Here is a 13,029-nt window from a genome sequence, read left to right on the forward strand (position 1 = left end):
CCTGCTTCCAACACAATTATCAATTTCCAAGCCATGCTTGAGCTCTGTTTGCATATCGCTTGCACATTTTCCCACACACACCTAGCGGTGGTTTGCCAATTTTCCATAAATACTTCGTTAGCCATAAACATTAATTAGCCAAAGCAAATAGACAACTTGCAAAAGGTCAACTAATTGCTATGGTGCCGGAGCTTAATCACAAATCATATGACTCTATTTATGCTTCGATGTTCAAAAGGTCATGCAGTTGATAAGCTACTCCTATGCTGTCGCCGCCCTTGCGATTTGCTGCTTGAGCGCCGTTACAGCGCAGCCTCAGCGTGGTCTGGCCCAGCCGCGCTCCAACTCGTTTGATGCGAACGCTGTGATATTAAAGCAGAACTTTGATCTTAATCCGGATGGCTCCTATCAGTACAAGTGCGTGGCATGTCTAACTAAATAGTAAGCAGTTTTTAATTTAACCTAAATTATATTATTTCAAAGCTATGAGACAAGCAATGGCATACGCGCTGATGAGGCTGGCTATCTGAAGAATCCGGGCTCGCAGTTGGAGGCACAGGTGCGTCTAGCTCTGCCGCATTTTGTGCGCAGTTTTTAAAGTTGCCAACAATTGAGTTGCATAAGCTAAGGCGTCTAAATGAATTTCTTCTTTGCAGGTTATGCAAGGCTCTTACTCCTACACAGGACCTGATGGCGTTGTCTACATCATTAACTATATTGCCGATGAGAACGGTTATCGTGCTGAGGGCGCTCATATACCCACACCGCCTCCAGTGCCACGTCCCGCTGGCGCTCCCGGACGATTCTTCAAATAATTGCTTTGACTTTGACATTTAAAACGGTTTTAATTTGTTATATACGCATCCAAGACGAAGTTCAGGGCTGCACTCAATACACAGACCTCTTAACGATTTCTCACTGTACAATTTGCACACACACATACTCTCTCACTCACACACGCATATTCATTTCATATGCACACACTCCTGTGTATTTATGCATTTTTCTCTTTCTCGCTCATCTACATACATTTTAGTGCTTAACGAATTGTGTAAATTTATGTGTTTGTACATTATATAAGTTGCAATGTTAAATGTCGCGAGCAGCAAAAGCAAGCTACAAGCAATGAAACAAAAATTGCTATAAACTGTTGTTTAAACTTTGTCTAGGAAATCGAACGCAGCAAAGTGAAATAGGACATGGACTTTCGCACAATCTGCAAAGAATTAATCCTAATTATTTAGTACAACTTAAGTTGCATACATACCGTTAGAAATACCTCCATGTTGGCGTCAAAGAAGTAGCCATCAATGATGCAGCCACGTTGAGCGCGCATCATCGAAATGCGCAACGAGAGTCCAATAGCTGGACTAGTTGCAGCCGACTTATACCAAGGGCAATCGTAGATGGCCTCAGCAAATCTAATGCTCTCCGTCTTGACCTGCTGCCCTCAATAGCAGTACATGCCCAGTTGAGATAGCACCGACATGGTGAACATCACATAGAACGGCATCTGAACCTGATTAAAGTTCATCGAGAGCGTATAGCCGATGACGCACAAGTGCAGCGAGGCTATGACCAGCTGCACACAGACCAAAGGACGAAAGCTGTGCTTCACAGCGGTGCTTATGTCCACCGTGTCCTTGTATAGCTGAAATACAACTCCAAGTCGAGTCTGCGTTTGCTGCAACGTAGTCGTGTTCAATTGCATATGATATTGCGCTACTTTGAACAAAGCCACCAGATTGTGCGTCAAGGACATGAAGAAGGCATCCATGCAAATGGTGCCAGAGATGACACCGAATATGGCTGCCACAGTGAATAGATAACTGAACAGTGCATTATGCAAATGCTCATTGTTCCAGGGATAGCTAAGAGTAAGTAGATTTATATAAATTATATTATTCAGCTGCTCTGTTCGTATTTACACGTAGGGAAAACTATTTTGCGGCTGCAGTACGCCGCTGTTCAGATACATCATCATTGTTGTTATCAATGGCATTAAAGCTGACAAGGCGCCTGTGAGCAAGAAACTCCATTTATAACGCTGACTTATGCGCTGCTCTCGTTCATTTTCTTCATTTATAATGCGCGCTGGTATCCAATCGTCGCAGGCTTAAATAAAAACTGTTTAATTGTATTTGCTTATAAGCTTTATTTGTAATCAAACCTTGTGTAAGCATCGAACGAAAGCGCACAATAAGTCGTCTGTACTCCTTATGCTGCCAGATCATGAGCCCAAGCTTGAAAAGCGACAGCAAATCCAGCAATATAGAAGCTATAGCTTCTGTCATTCTATCCACTTTATCCACACTGCCAGCATTTACTATAATATACGCAACAATCATCGGTTGTACGCCGGCCAATGGTAACATGCACCAGAGCGTTTTCCAAGGATACTGCCAGCCCTGCTCGCCATCGGCTATATCAAAGCCCAAAAATCTAAAGTATGCGCCCTGCATCTTAAAAAAGTTTTTGCTCAACTTTGACATGCTCAGACTGCAGTAGAAACACAAATTGCTGATGTCCTCGCCAGAATTTGGCATTTATAGCCTGCTCGGCAGCACAGTGGTTAGCTATGAATATTCATATTATTGTTGGTTTAGTTTTTAGCACAAGCGCACCAATGACGCTTGCATTGATTTTCAACAAACTGCCGCGGCGCGGCAATGCAACTTTGCTGTATGTGTGTACGTGTATGTGTGTGCCACACAAAGAAAATGATTACAAAAATATTTCAAATAAAAAATTTTGTGAAAATAAAAAGGTTTATTTGTATAAGAAATAAAATCAAATATTAAACATTCTCATACAAATGGTAAGTATGCTTATCACAATGAAACCAACATTCAAACTTAACGTTAACGTTAACGTGACGCAAAACACAATTCACCATTGTCAATTCTAATTAGATTACAAAATTCAAGCAGCTTACAATACTTTTTTTCCTCTTCTCATTCACTTAAAACGAAAATGGATGTCAAGTGAGTTTGCAATTTTTTTTGTTTCCTACAATATTTGATTGAGAAATAATCGCAGAAAACCTCGCGCATAAAAAGGAGATCATTTACTTAAAAGGCGAGATAGCCAGATTGAAAGAAGTGGCAAAGCTTTGTAAGAATGATTACCATAATCGGATGCGCACCGTTACATCGCTATTGTACGCAGAGGTGCCGCCGGCGGTTGTGTCTCCCATACAAACGCTTCCTCCAATACACTCAACCATGCAAACGATCAATCCAACAGACTCGCCGTTGCAAGCGTCAACCCCAATACACTCGCCCTTGCAAGCGTCCACATCCGCAAGTGCGCCGCGTCAAAAAAGAAAAAAAGTAAGGACAAATTATCTTTGCTCCATTTGTAAGCGGTCCTTGAGGCTGTCAAAATTGGGGGGGTGCGGAACACACGGAGATGTGCAGAAAGTCTTTCCTGTATCGTAAGTTAAAATTAAATATTTTTTTTAATTTAACACATATACATACATACATTTGCATTTTCAGTTGCCAAGAGTGCGGGGTGTCATTTTTGAGCGAGTCGTTATTACTCTCGCACATTTATGGCAAACATAGGAAGCGAAAATTGAGTAGTCACGCCGCGGGAAGTTATAGACACGCCGCAAAGCGAGCGTGACTCGCAGTTGGAGGTAAGCCAAAATTACCAAAATGTTTCATTTTTTTTTTAATAATTGTTTTTGTTTCCTTTCAGAGGATGTTGAGCAACACACCCTAATTGTTTATTTTAATTTTATTATTAGAAGTAAGTTTATGAATTAGAAGTAAATTTAGTTTATTTCTTTTTAGTTTTAGTTTATTTCTTAATTTTGCATTTACTTAATTTACTTTATGATAATAATGAAATACATATGTATATTTTATTTGCTATACAACACTGCGTGTGCAAACCGTTTATATTAATATGTAATTTTAGCATTAAAGAACTGATTTAAAAAGTAAAATACATTTTGGTTTCTAAATAGTTAAAAATAATTGGAACATTATCCAGAAGTACTTTGCTTATGTTTCTAATTTTTTATTATTGTTGTTCATAGCAGGCGCCACATGTATGTGCAACACTTTGCCACGCTGCATTTGCTTCAACTTCGAGTTCGCCTTGCTTTTCACAGATGTCGAGTTGGCCTCCTTAAAGATTAAATAATACGTTTAGCTTAAAGTGTGCACAATTGCCAAGTGCTGTAGTTTATGTTTACCTGATCTTCCTTTATCCTCCTCCTGCACGTAAAGCACTGAAAGTAAATAGTTCGATGCTCTGCCGGCAGCGCCAACAAAGTTGAGGAAGCACATGACGGAGAGAAAGGCAACAAACAACATTTCCATAGTGTCTGATATATTGGAGAAATTCTGCGAGGGCGTATTTTCAAACAGATTAAAGCTGTGCATAGTAAACTCAAACAGAAGATGCTTCATCAACGCTTGGCAGCTTTCCTCACGATAAAAGATGACAATTGACAAACAGCACGGGCTGCACATTCTCATTCTGCACATTTCGCTGTTCTTCATCCAGATCCGTGTTAAGCGAAGAAAACAATGTTGATATCATATTCAGCCGGAAAAAGTGTACGTATGCTGGTTTTGCTGGTGTTCTTTGCTAAAAATAATTCATAGAACTTGTAAAATTTAAAATTAAGCAAGCGCAGTTAACTCACGTGCGGTCCTCACAAATAATATAATGCCCACTAACTATAATTTGGTATCTGCTCCAGTGGCAGCAACCTCATCAGCTTTCCAACGCAAAACATAAGCCGCACAAATAGAATATACATGTATATTGTTTTGTATATATGTAGCTCGAATTCAATGCTATCCAAAGGCGGTACAGCCTGCAAAATTAAGTGAATAATTATATACATACATATAATACAATTCTTGATTAATTTGCAGTTGAGCTTACCCTTTTAGCCAAAGTCGCATTATGACTAATTAAATTACCTCGCAGAGAGAGAATTATGCGACGCTGTTTGATGATGAACCTCAGTCAGCTATCAACAGTATTGAAAATAGAAATATAAGAAAATGGCACTAAATTTTGTATATACATATATATATATTTTGTATAGGAGCACCTACATACCAAGTTTGGTTGCCCTAGCTCTTATAACAGCTGAGAAACACGCACTCATACAGACGGACATGGCTATGTGGCTCAGATTTTTCTTGCTGATCTTGAATATATATACTTTATGGGGTCTTCCACGCCTCCTTCTCCCTGTTACATACATTTGCACAACTTCATGATACCCTTTTTCCATTTTTTACAAAAATGTCAAAGTGTATAAAAAGCTGCTTCCATTTTCGAAAGTCAGAATTCCCGCTGCTCCCTGTTTTCCAAAATTTTCATGCATTCACACTTTAAAAAAAGCCAGATCTGACGGGAAAAAAGCGGAAATGACACCACGGAATAAGAATTCAGTTTTTGGGCATTGGTTCCAGTGTTGCCGAAGATGTTTACGAAAAAACCCTAGATTTAAAAAAAGCAAAAACCCCAAGATTTCTTGTAAAAACCCTGAAAAAAACCCTAGATTTTCATTTCTTTCAAAGTTTTTTATTAATTCGTCAATATCGACTGTTTCTTCCTCATATAACACTTTTGGACAAGTTCCAATCATTTTGAGGAATTTATTTGGGATTTTGTAATCATGGCAACACTTGCCATGGCGCTGCAATCCAGATCTAGAATGGTGATTAAATGTAGTTAATATTTTTAAGATCTTAAAATTGAATTTAATGTGTCGACATTCATCCTGTTTCTTAACCAAATTCACTTGGCTGAACACCCGCTCAACCTCGGCATTCGACCATGGCAAGGACAAAACCTGTAACGCTATGCCAGACAGCTCTTTGAATCTTGCGTTTCCACCAGAATAACGGTATGCGTCAACTTCCAGCCAAAACTGCAACGTATCGTTTTGTTTTTCCCAATTTAAATTATGCACATTTTGGTGCTGACGCTCAATTTGGTCAATATTATCCATACCAAAGTATTCCAACACTGCAACAATGCTGGGTTTATTATTTTTTAAAATATTACCCACTGAAAATGAATCGATCTGCTTTAGCAATTGTCGGGAAGTCTGAAAACAAAAATATATAATAATAAACATAAAAAATTAAATTAAATTTAAAGAATGTTACCTTTGCTTCAACTGCTTTATCAGCTCTACCACAATTTGTGCGCAGCTATATTCGAGTTTTTTATTTGTTTTTGAAATCATAGTATAGTATGTATAGGTTCTTGACGATATGTTTTTCAAAATTATTGTCGGTCAGAACATCTAATTTGTTGTCCGGTGGTAATATTTTTTGCTGTAGTGTTTGAATGGCAAAAATTAGATTGTTGAGCAATTTTGTTGGGTCAACGGATTGGCTTTGGAAGCATTTGCTTATATGCTGCATTTCTTTTAAAATTGGCTTAAGAAAAAGCAAATACAAAAAAATTGTTTCGTTTGTATAAAGCGAAAATAGACTTTGTGCCTGATAACACTTCTCCCGCGTCGCAGCCAATTGAAAATGGAGTTTTAACTCCTCCCACTGTTCAACAATTCGTTTGACGGCCAATTGAAAGCCATCTCGTGTCGCACACTCTTGGTATCTTAAGCGGGGCCTTTTAGGACACCAAGTAAAAATATTAGTTTGCTACAAATCAATGATTGGGACAAACACATAAACATTTTTACAAACGCTTAAGAAAAATATAGAACGGTTAATACATGTTTACATTGGGAGCTACTGACATGTCACGGGGATTATTTATGAGTAAGAAATATACCTTATCATTATTAAGGCATTGGTAAATTTTTTTGTATTCAATTTGCCTGCAAGAACTCTTTGAAAACCAGTTGTAGGTTGAATAAATTAAATATTCCAGTGACTCTGGCAAGAAAAGCTTGCAGGCGTGGTTGACTGCCAACTAGGGATGTCGGAAATATATCAAAATATCGATATATCGATATTTTTCTCTTAAATAAAATATTATCATCGCGATATTTTTTGGGCAAAAAAAGGCGATAATGATATTTTTTTTTTTATGATATTTCCGATTTTTTATGTTTGGTCACTCTTAAGCCAGAAAGTGAAAGGAAACTATAATTTGTGAAAATGAGTTCGGCAAAAGAATATTATAAAGAGTTGACAGCTATTACAGCGAAATGCACATTGTGCTTAAAAGTAATTAAGACCAGCGGAACCAATATGATACCGCACCTTAAAAATAAGCACCAAGATGCTTTCTTAAAATGTTTAAAGGTTGGCTTCTGCCATAAAGTGTGTTGTTTGTGACTCCCGTAGTCGTATGACAGACCAGCATGTAACCGAACGAGTTTTTTTAAAATCATTAAAAACAGATTTGTTTTTGAATTATTAACTTATGGCAATAAGTACGAATGTATTTCATGAATTAATAATTATTTTTATTTTTACTAATTATAATTAATCAGAATCATTATATAAAATAAAATTTAACACAATGGGCTGTGCTCTATATCATATCCTTAATGATTTTGTTATTATTTTTTTATCAAAATAAGTTTAAGTTATTTTTTAACCAGCTGTCCACTTTTTAAATAAAAAATATTTTATTGTGTCTCAAATGTCTCTTATTTGCAGCTCATGGTTGATGAAATCAAAGATTATAAGTTTTTTTTGAATATACATATTCTTAGGCCTATAAAGGACCCAAATTTACATCAACAGGAAACTTTTATTCAAATTTAGTTGAACATAAAAAAATATCAAAAATATCGATATATCGATATTTTATGATATTTCTTAATATCATCGGATGAAATTTTTTTAACAGCAAATATCATCAATACGATATTTTTTCAAGTTCCAACAACCCTACTGCCAACTGCACAGAATGACAGACGCACTTAATTAAAACTAGAACAGGTGCTACTTTTTTGAGCTCAGTGTATACACTTTTGTTTGAGCCTGTTGTAAATATCGTAACAAAAGTAACAATGATAATCGATATCATATCGGAACTGGTTCCTATCGGTGATCTAGTTAAAAAGAGCTATTCCTCAGAAGTCATATTGGTATCTTCCCTTTTTAGTGCGAACGTTGAATAAACAAGACGTGTCTTCCGTAAACTCAAACTTGTCACAAAAATGTTTTCGCATGCAGAAAAATTTACAAATTTTTACTTTAGCCTACATTAAATAGTCATTAGAGTGTGTTTTTACAAATTTTTTTTTAATTTATACTATTTATACATTTCTAAACAATATAAAAAAAAACAAAATCAAATTTAATCCAAAATAAAAAAAGTTTTAACAAAAATAAGATATGTCTACAAAAAATCCTCTGTCACATAAGTGTTTTCGTTTCAATGAACTTAATGATTACTTAATAGCCTACTTAACACTTGGTAGCCTTTTGCCTTTACAACAGCTTTTAACCTTGCTGGCATTGAATTTATTAGTTTTTCTTTATAGTCAGCGGGAATTCGACTCTACTCTTCAGTAATATACTGTTTTAGCAGTGGGCGTGATGTTGGCCGCCTTTTTTCCACCTGTTTCTTCAAATACGCCCACACGTGCTCTATGGGGTTCAAGTCTGGGCTCTGGACTTTTCCACAGTTATATAAGAGCCACAAGCGAACATTGTGAGCTTTATGCTTTGGGTCGTTGTCCTGGTAGATTTTAAAATGACGATCAAACCCAAACTTTTGGACGCTCATTATCAAATTGTTCTTCAATATATCTAAATATTGTACCGCATCCATTGTGTTTTCAACGAACACCAAATCGCCCACTCCTTTGCTCGAAATGCAGCCCCAGACCATAACAGACAGCTTGCCAAATTTAACTGTTGGTATGATGTTCTTTTTGTTCAAGGCTGTGAGAGGCTTTCGCCACACTGTTGGGTCCTTCGTTGTAGTACAACATGATTTTTGTCTCGTCGCAGAAAATCATGTTGTTCCAATAAGTTGGCGGAGCATCCTGATGACCGGTAGCAAAAGAAAAGCGGCTTTGAATGTTGGCTGCTGACAACAAAGCTTTTTTTCTGGCTACGCGTGATGCGTAGTTGTTGCCTTTGATCGTTCTGCGTATAGTTTCGTGTGAAACATGCACTCCACATTCTTCCGCTACCTCAACAGCCAACGCTCTAGTCGAGATCATTGGATTTTTATCCACTTGCTTCATTATGAAGCGAATAGCTCTCGCTGAAAGCTTGGGTGGCCTTCCATCCACTGGCTTATTTTCGAGTCTATTTTCTTACTGGCGCGACTTATAATATGTTCTTATATGCAGCTGGAACATTTGAGCCAGTTCGGCGGTAGTTTTGCCAATGGAAATAGTTGTAATATACCAACTGCACTGTATCATAAGGTACTCTCTTACTCGGGATTTCAAAAAATTTATTAGCACGTCTGTCTCTGTCTGCATTGTAACACAAAATACTTTAAAATGCACAAAATATGCCTTTAATTTAGTCATAATCAGTGCAGCAATGCAAAAGTAACTGTAACTATAACTGTACATTTACGAAATGCAAGAGAAAGTGAGAAATAGCAAAAACGAAAACACTTATGTGACGGATTTTTTTTCGACTTATCTTATTATTGTTATAACTTTTTTTATTTTGGATTAAATTTGATTTTGTTTTTTTTTTTATATTCTTAAGAAATGTATAAATAATATAAATTAAAAAAAAATTAGTAAAAAACACACTCTAATACTATTTAATGTAAGCTAAAGAAAAAATTTGTAAATTTTTCTGCATGCGAAAACACTTTTGTGCTGTGTAGTATATATACAGTGGTGAACTAAATTATTGGCACAGTACACATATTTAACCTTAAGTCTGATTTTCCGCTAATCCATTGAACTTTTTATAAAAAAAAAAATTTATTTGGCAAGGGTGAAGAAAATTCAGGTATTCCAGTTTGTTATTCATAATCATTTATATTTAATTTATTTAAAAGTTAAAAAACAAAGAAAGGAACTAAATTTGGCTGAACAAAATTATGGAAACAGCATTTTTCAAATCTAAACACTAGATAATAAGAGCAGCTTATATTTTGTGGGAAGCCCCTTTGTTTAATTTACGCGGCTTGTAGGACGTCGTGGCAGGAGAAACTAATTTTTTTGTTGTTAGCTCATTCCTCCATTAGTGCGACCTTCAACTCCGCTTTTGTCGATATGGGATGTTTTCTTATACGTCTATCCAGTTCTTCCCACAAATGCTCGATGCGGATGCGGCAATGTATGTTTTATATGATAGGCAATCCACATGCGCACATCTAAGGCAGTATGTTTTGGGTCATTATCGTGTTGAAACGTAAACGAACCCGGCAAATTTAACTTTTCGGCACTCTTCTTAACATTATCTTTCAATATTTCCCTATAATACTTCATGTCCATTATGCCTTCAATGAATACAAGTTCGCCAACACCTGCAGCGGACATGCATCCCCATACCATAAGCCCACCACCACCGTGCTTCATCGTCGCTGCCAGATTTTATTTTTGAAGCTCTGTTGTGTTGGGCTTCCTCCTTACCTTTTGCGGCCATCTGAATGATAAATGTTGAACTTGCTTTCATCAGAGAAGAGCACAGTGTTCCAAAACTCATTTGGCTTGCTTAAATAGTCCTTAGCATAAGCCACTCGCTTCTTTTTATTCGTTTCTGAAACTAATGGCTTACGTCTCGCAACACGTGCATGGAAATTGGCTTCATGCAGGGCTCTCCGGACCGTTATGGGATGAACGTCCTTGCCAAATTCTTGCTTAGCCTCAGCTGCAATTTGTGTTGAGCTTATTTTCGGATTTTTTTTTAACTTTTCTTACAATTTGGGCACATTCACGATCGCTCGAAGCTTTTGGCCGTCCTGTGTGCTTTGCACTCTGCAATGTCGGAGCCTTCTTAAAGCGCTGCACGATACTCCGAATCGTAAAACGGCTTCTGTCCAGCATTTCGCCCATCTCAGCATAAGATTTTCCCTGATTATGCATATATAGAATAATTTTGCGTTGAGCTTCGGTGGTTTCCTTCTGTTTTCCGTTCATTTTCACAAAATTGTCAATTTCTCCGAACTTAATGGCACGTGGCAACGAATTTGGCAGTTAATATTTGTGGCAACAAAAAGTAACGGTGCTTTTTAAAAAAGGAGTTGCCCAGATCGATCAAATAGTGGCTGCCTAGCTGCAGAGATTAACGCTAGAAAGCTACGTGTGGCCAATAATTTTGTCAGCCCAAATTTAGTTCCTTTTTTGTTTTTTAATTTTAATTAAATTAAAATAAATAAATGAAAAATAATGAAAACTGAAAAGATGAATTTTCTTCACCCTTGCCAAATAAATTTTTTTTTTTAAATAAAAGTTCAATGGATTAGCGGAAAATCAGACTTAAGGTTAAATATGCTTACTGTGCCAATAATTTAGTTCACCACTGTATATCAGCACGCCACGTGAAATTTTACAATAAGACGCCGCTTGAAACTTCACCAAACAAATATACAGAAGACGCATCTTAAATTTCCCATACATAGTACATAACATTGACGCCGTTGCCAAATTTTTCAACAGAAACGTGTGTGCCCAATATGTATTATACGCTGCAAAATAATTCCAAAACAACACAACGCCAATTGCAGACTGAATTTAGAAATACATTGTGATTTAGTTTAGTGATTTAGTGACAAAAGGTGAAAAATGAATAAAGAAAAAGGAAATATTAAACCGTTTGACGGTGAAAAATACACTATTTGGAAATTTAGAGTTAGAAGTGTGCTAGAAGAGCAAGAATTATTAAATGTGATTGACGAAGAAATAATAGAAGTTACTGATGAAATAAAAAAAGCAGAGAGAAAAGCTAAACGAATAATTATTGAATATTTAAGTGACTCCTTCATTGGATTTGTTAATAATGAAGTTAGCCAAGCTAATTTTCGCAAAGCTAGACGCTGTATACGAAAGAAAAAGCTTAGCATCTCAGCTCTCATTGCGAAAACAACTTCTTAACTTAAAATTGAAAGGCGATACGGCTTTAGCCAACCACTTTAAGTTTTTTGACAATATAGTGACGCAGCTCATTGTTTCAGGGGCCAAGTTAGATGATACGGACCAAGTTTCACACCTTCTTATAACTCTTCCATCCAGTTATGATGGTGTTATTACTGCAATAGAGACCCTGTCAGAAAACAACTTAACATTGGCTTTTGTAAAAACTCGATTATTAGATCATGAAATAAAACTTAAAAGCGTGAGTAAGGATACAAGTTCGAAAGTACTACAGGCTATAGGAAATAGAAATTTCATATATAACAAACCTAAATTCGTGAGCAAGCCAGCAATGAAACAAGTTAAGAAAAGTTTTAAGCGAAAATTAAAATGTTTCCATTGTGGAAAGCTAGGGCATCTAAAGAAGGATTGTTTTTACTTAAAAAATAAGGAAGCAAAAGACAAAAATAGTGAAAAACAAGCTCAAATAGCCACTACTTCTGCCTGCACAAGGTTTTGCTTTTATGATGAGAGAAAATGATGAGAACATAAATCCAAACGAAGTAGAATTTATACTAGATTCTGGTGCATCAGACCACATAAGTAAAAGACAAAACACTGTTTTCTGAATGAATGAAGATGAAGAATTGAGCGCGCATGTGGTTAATCGAAATAGCAAAGCGTGGTGAACATATAAAGGCAACAGGCAAAGGTGTGGTGAAACTTAGCAACTGTGGACGTCAAGTGATATTGAAGAATGTGCTTTTTTTTTTTTTTTTTTTTTGCTTAACATATATACACTTTATTAACGTTTGATCAACCAAGCTTAAGCTATAAAACGTTGTGTGTAATTAGGAACTAGATAACAAGATAACATAACGTGAAGTAACATGAACAACTATTTACAACTTAAGGACTCGAGTAGTGTGTCGTCCTCTTGTCCAAAGATCGCCAGGATGCCTTCGCTTAAGTCGCCTTTTGATTGTCTGGTTGGCCAGTGATGCCGCTAGCCTGTTTGTGGGCAGCGAGGAGCTCATTGTACCGACTCGTATGGCGGTTGATTTGCT

The 13,029-nt window shown here is 36.6% G+C and overlaps 2 protein-coding genes and 1 long non-coding RNA gene across 3 annotated transcripts; 2 read left to right on the top strand and 1 right to left on the bottom strand.

Moving 5' to 3' along the window:
* The first annotated feature begins 241 nt into the window (after positions 1-241).
* On the top strand, positions 242-1,144 carry LOC117134666 (cuticle protein CP14.6-like). Its single transcript, XM_033293069.1, has 3 exons — positions 242-417; positions 484-559; positions 657-1,144. The coding sequence occupies exons 1-3, from the start codon at positions 242-244 to the stop codon at positions 813-815; spliced, it is 411 nt and encodes a 136-aa protein (XP_033148960.1). The 3' UTR covers positions 816-1,144.
* A 306-nt stretch (positions 1,145-1,450) lies between these two features.
* LOC117135090 (putative odorant receptor 98b) lies at positions 1,451-2,546 on the bottom strand. The gene is made up of 3 exons (XM_033295034.1): positions 2,171-2,546; positions 1,929-2,115; positions 1,451-1,871 (listed from the first exon to the last, which is right to left on the bottom strand). Exons 1-3 carry the CDS (start codon positions 2,544-2,546, stop codon positions 1,451-1,453), a joined length of 984 nt encoding a protein of 327 aa, XP_033150925.1.
* A 384-nt stretch (positions 2,547-2,930) lies between these two features.
* On the top strand, positions 2,931-3,761 carry LOC117134667. The gene is made up of 3 exons (XR_004458788.1): positions 2,931-3,436; positions 3,501-3,643; positions 3,706-3,761. It is a non-coding gene; the product is annotated as an uncharacterized LOC117134667 (long non-coding RNA).
* The last annotated feature ends 9,268 nt before the right edge of the window (positions 3,762-13,029 follow it).

Source organism: Drosophila busckii, chromosome 2R (assembly GCF_011750605.1).
Source record: "Drosophila busckii strain San Diego stock center, stock number 13000-0081.31 chromosome 2R, ASM1175060v1, whole genome shotgun sequence".
Taxonomy (NCBI): Eukaryota; Metazoa; Arthropoda; class Insecta; order Diptera; family Drosophilidae; genus Drosophila; species Drosophila busckii.

Bases quoted from the DNA above. Each gene is read 5' to 3' on its own strand.
- LOC117134666 (XM_033293069.1), top strand. From the start codon at position 242: ATGCAGTTGATAAGCTACTCCTATGCTGTCGCCGCCCTTGCGATTTGC. The intron at 418-483 runs GTGCGTGGCATG...ATTATTTCAAAG, and splicing joins GATGGCTCCTATCAGTACAA to CTATGAGACAAGCAATGGCA. The intron at 560-656 runs GTGCGTCTAGCT...TCTTCTTTGCAG, and splicing joins GCTCGCAGTTGGAGGCACAG to GTTATGCAAGGCTCTTACTC.
- LOC117135090 (XM_033295034.1), bottom strand. From the start codon at position 2,546: ATGCCAAATTCTGGCGAGGACATCAGCAATTTGTGTTTCTACTGCAGT. The intron at 2,116-2,170 runs GTTTGATTACAA...TTTTTATTTAAG, and splicing joins TCGTTCGATGCTTACACAAG to CCTGCGACGATTGGATACCA. The intron at 1,872-1,928 runs GTAAATACGAAC...ACTTACTCTTAG, and splicing joins CAAAATAGTTTTCCCTACGT to CTATCCCTGGAACAATGAGC.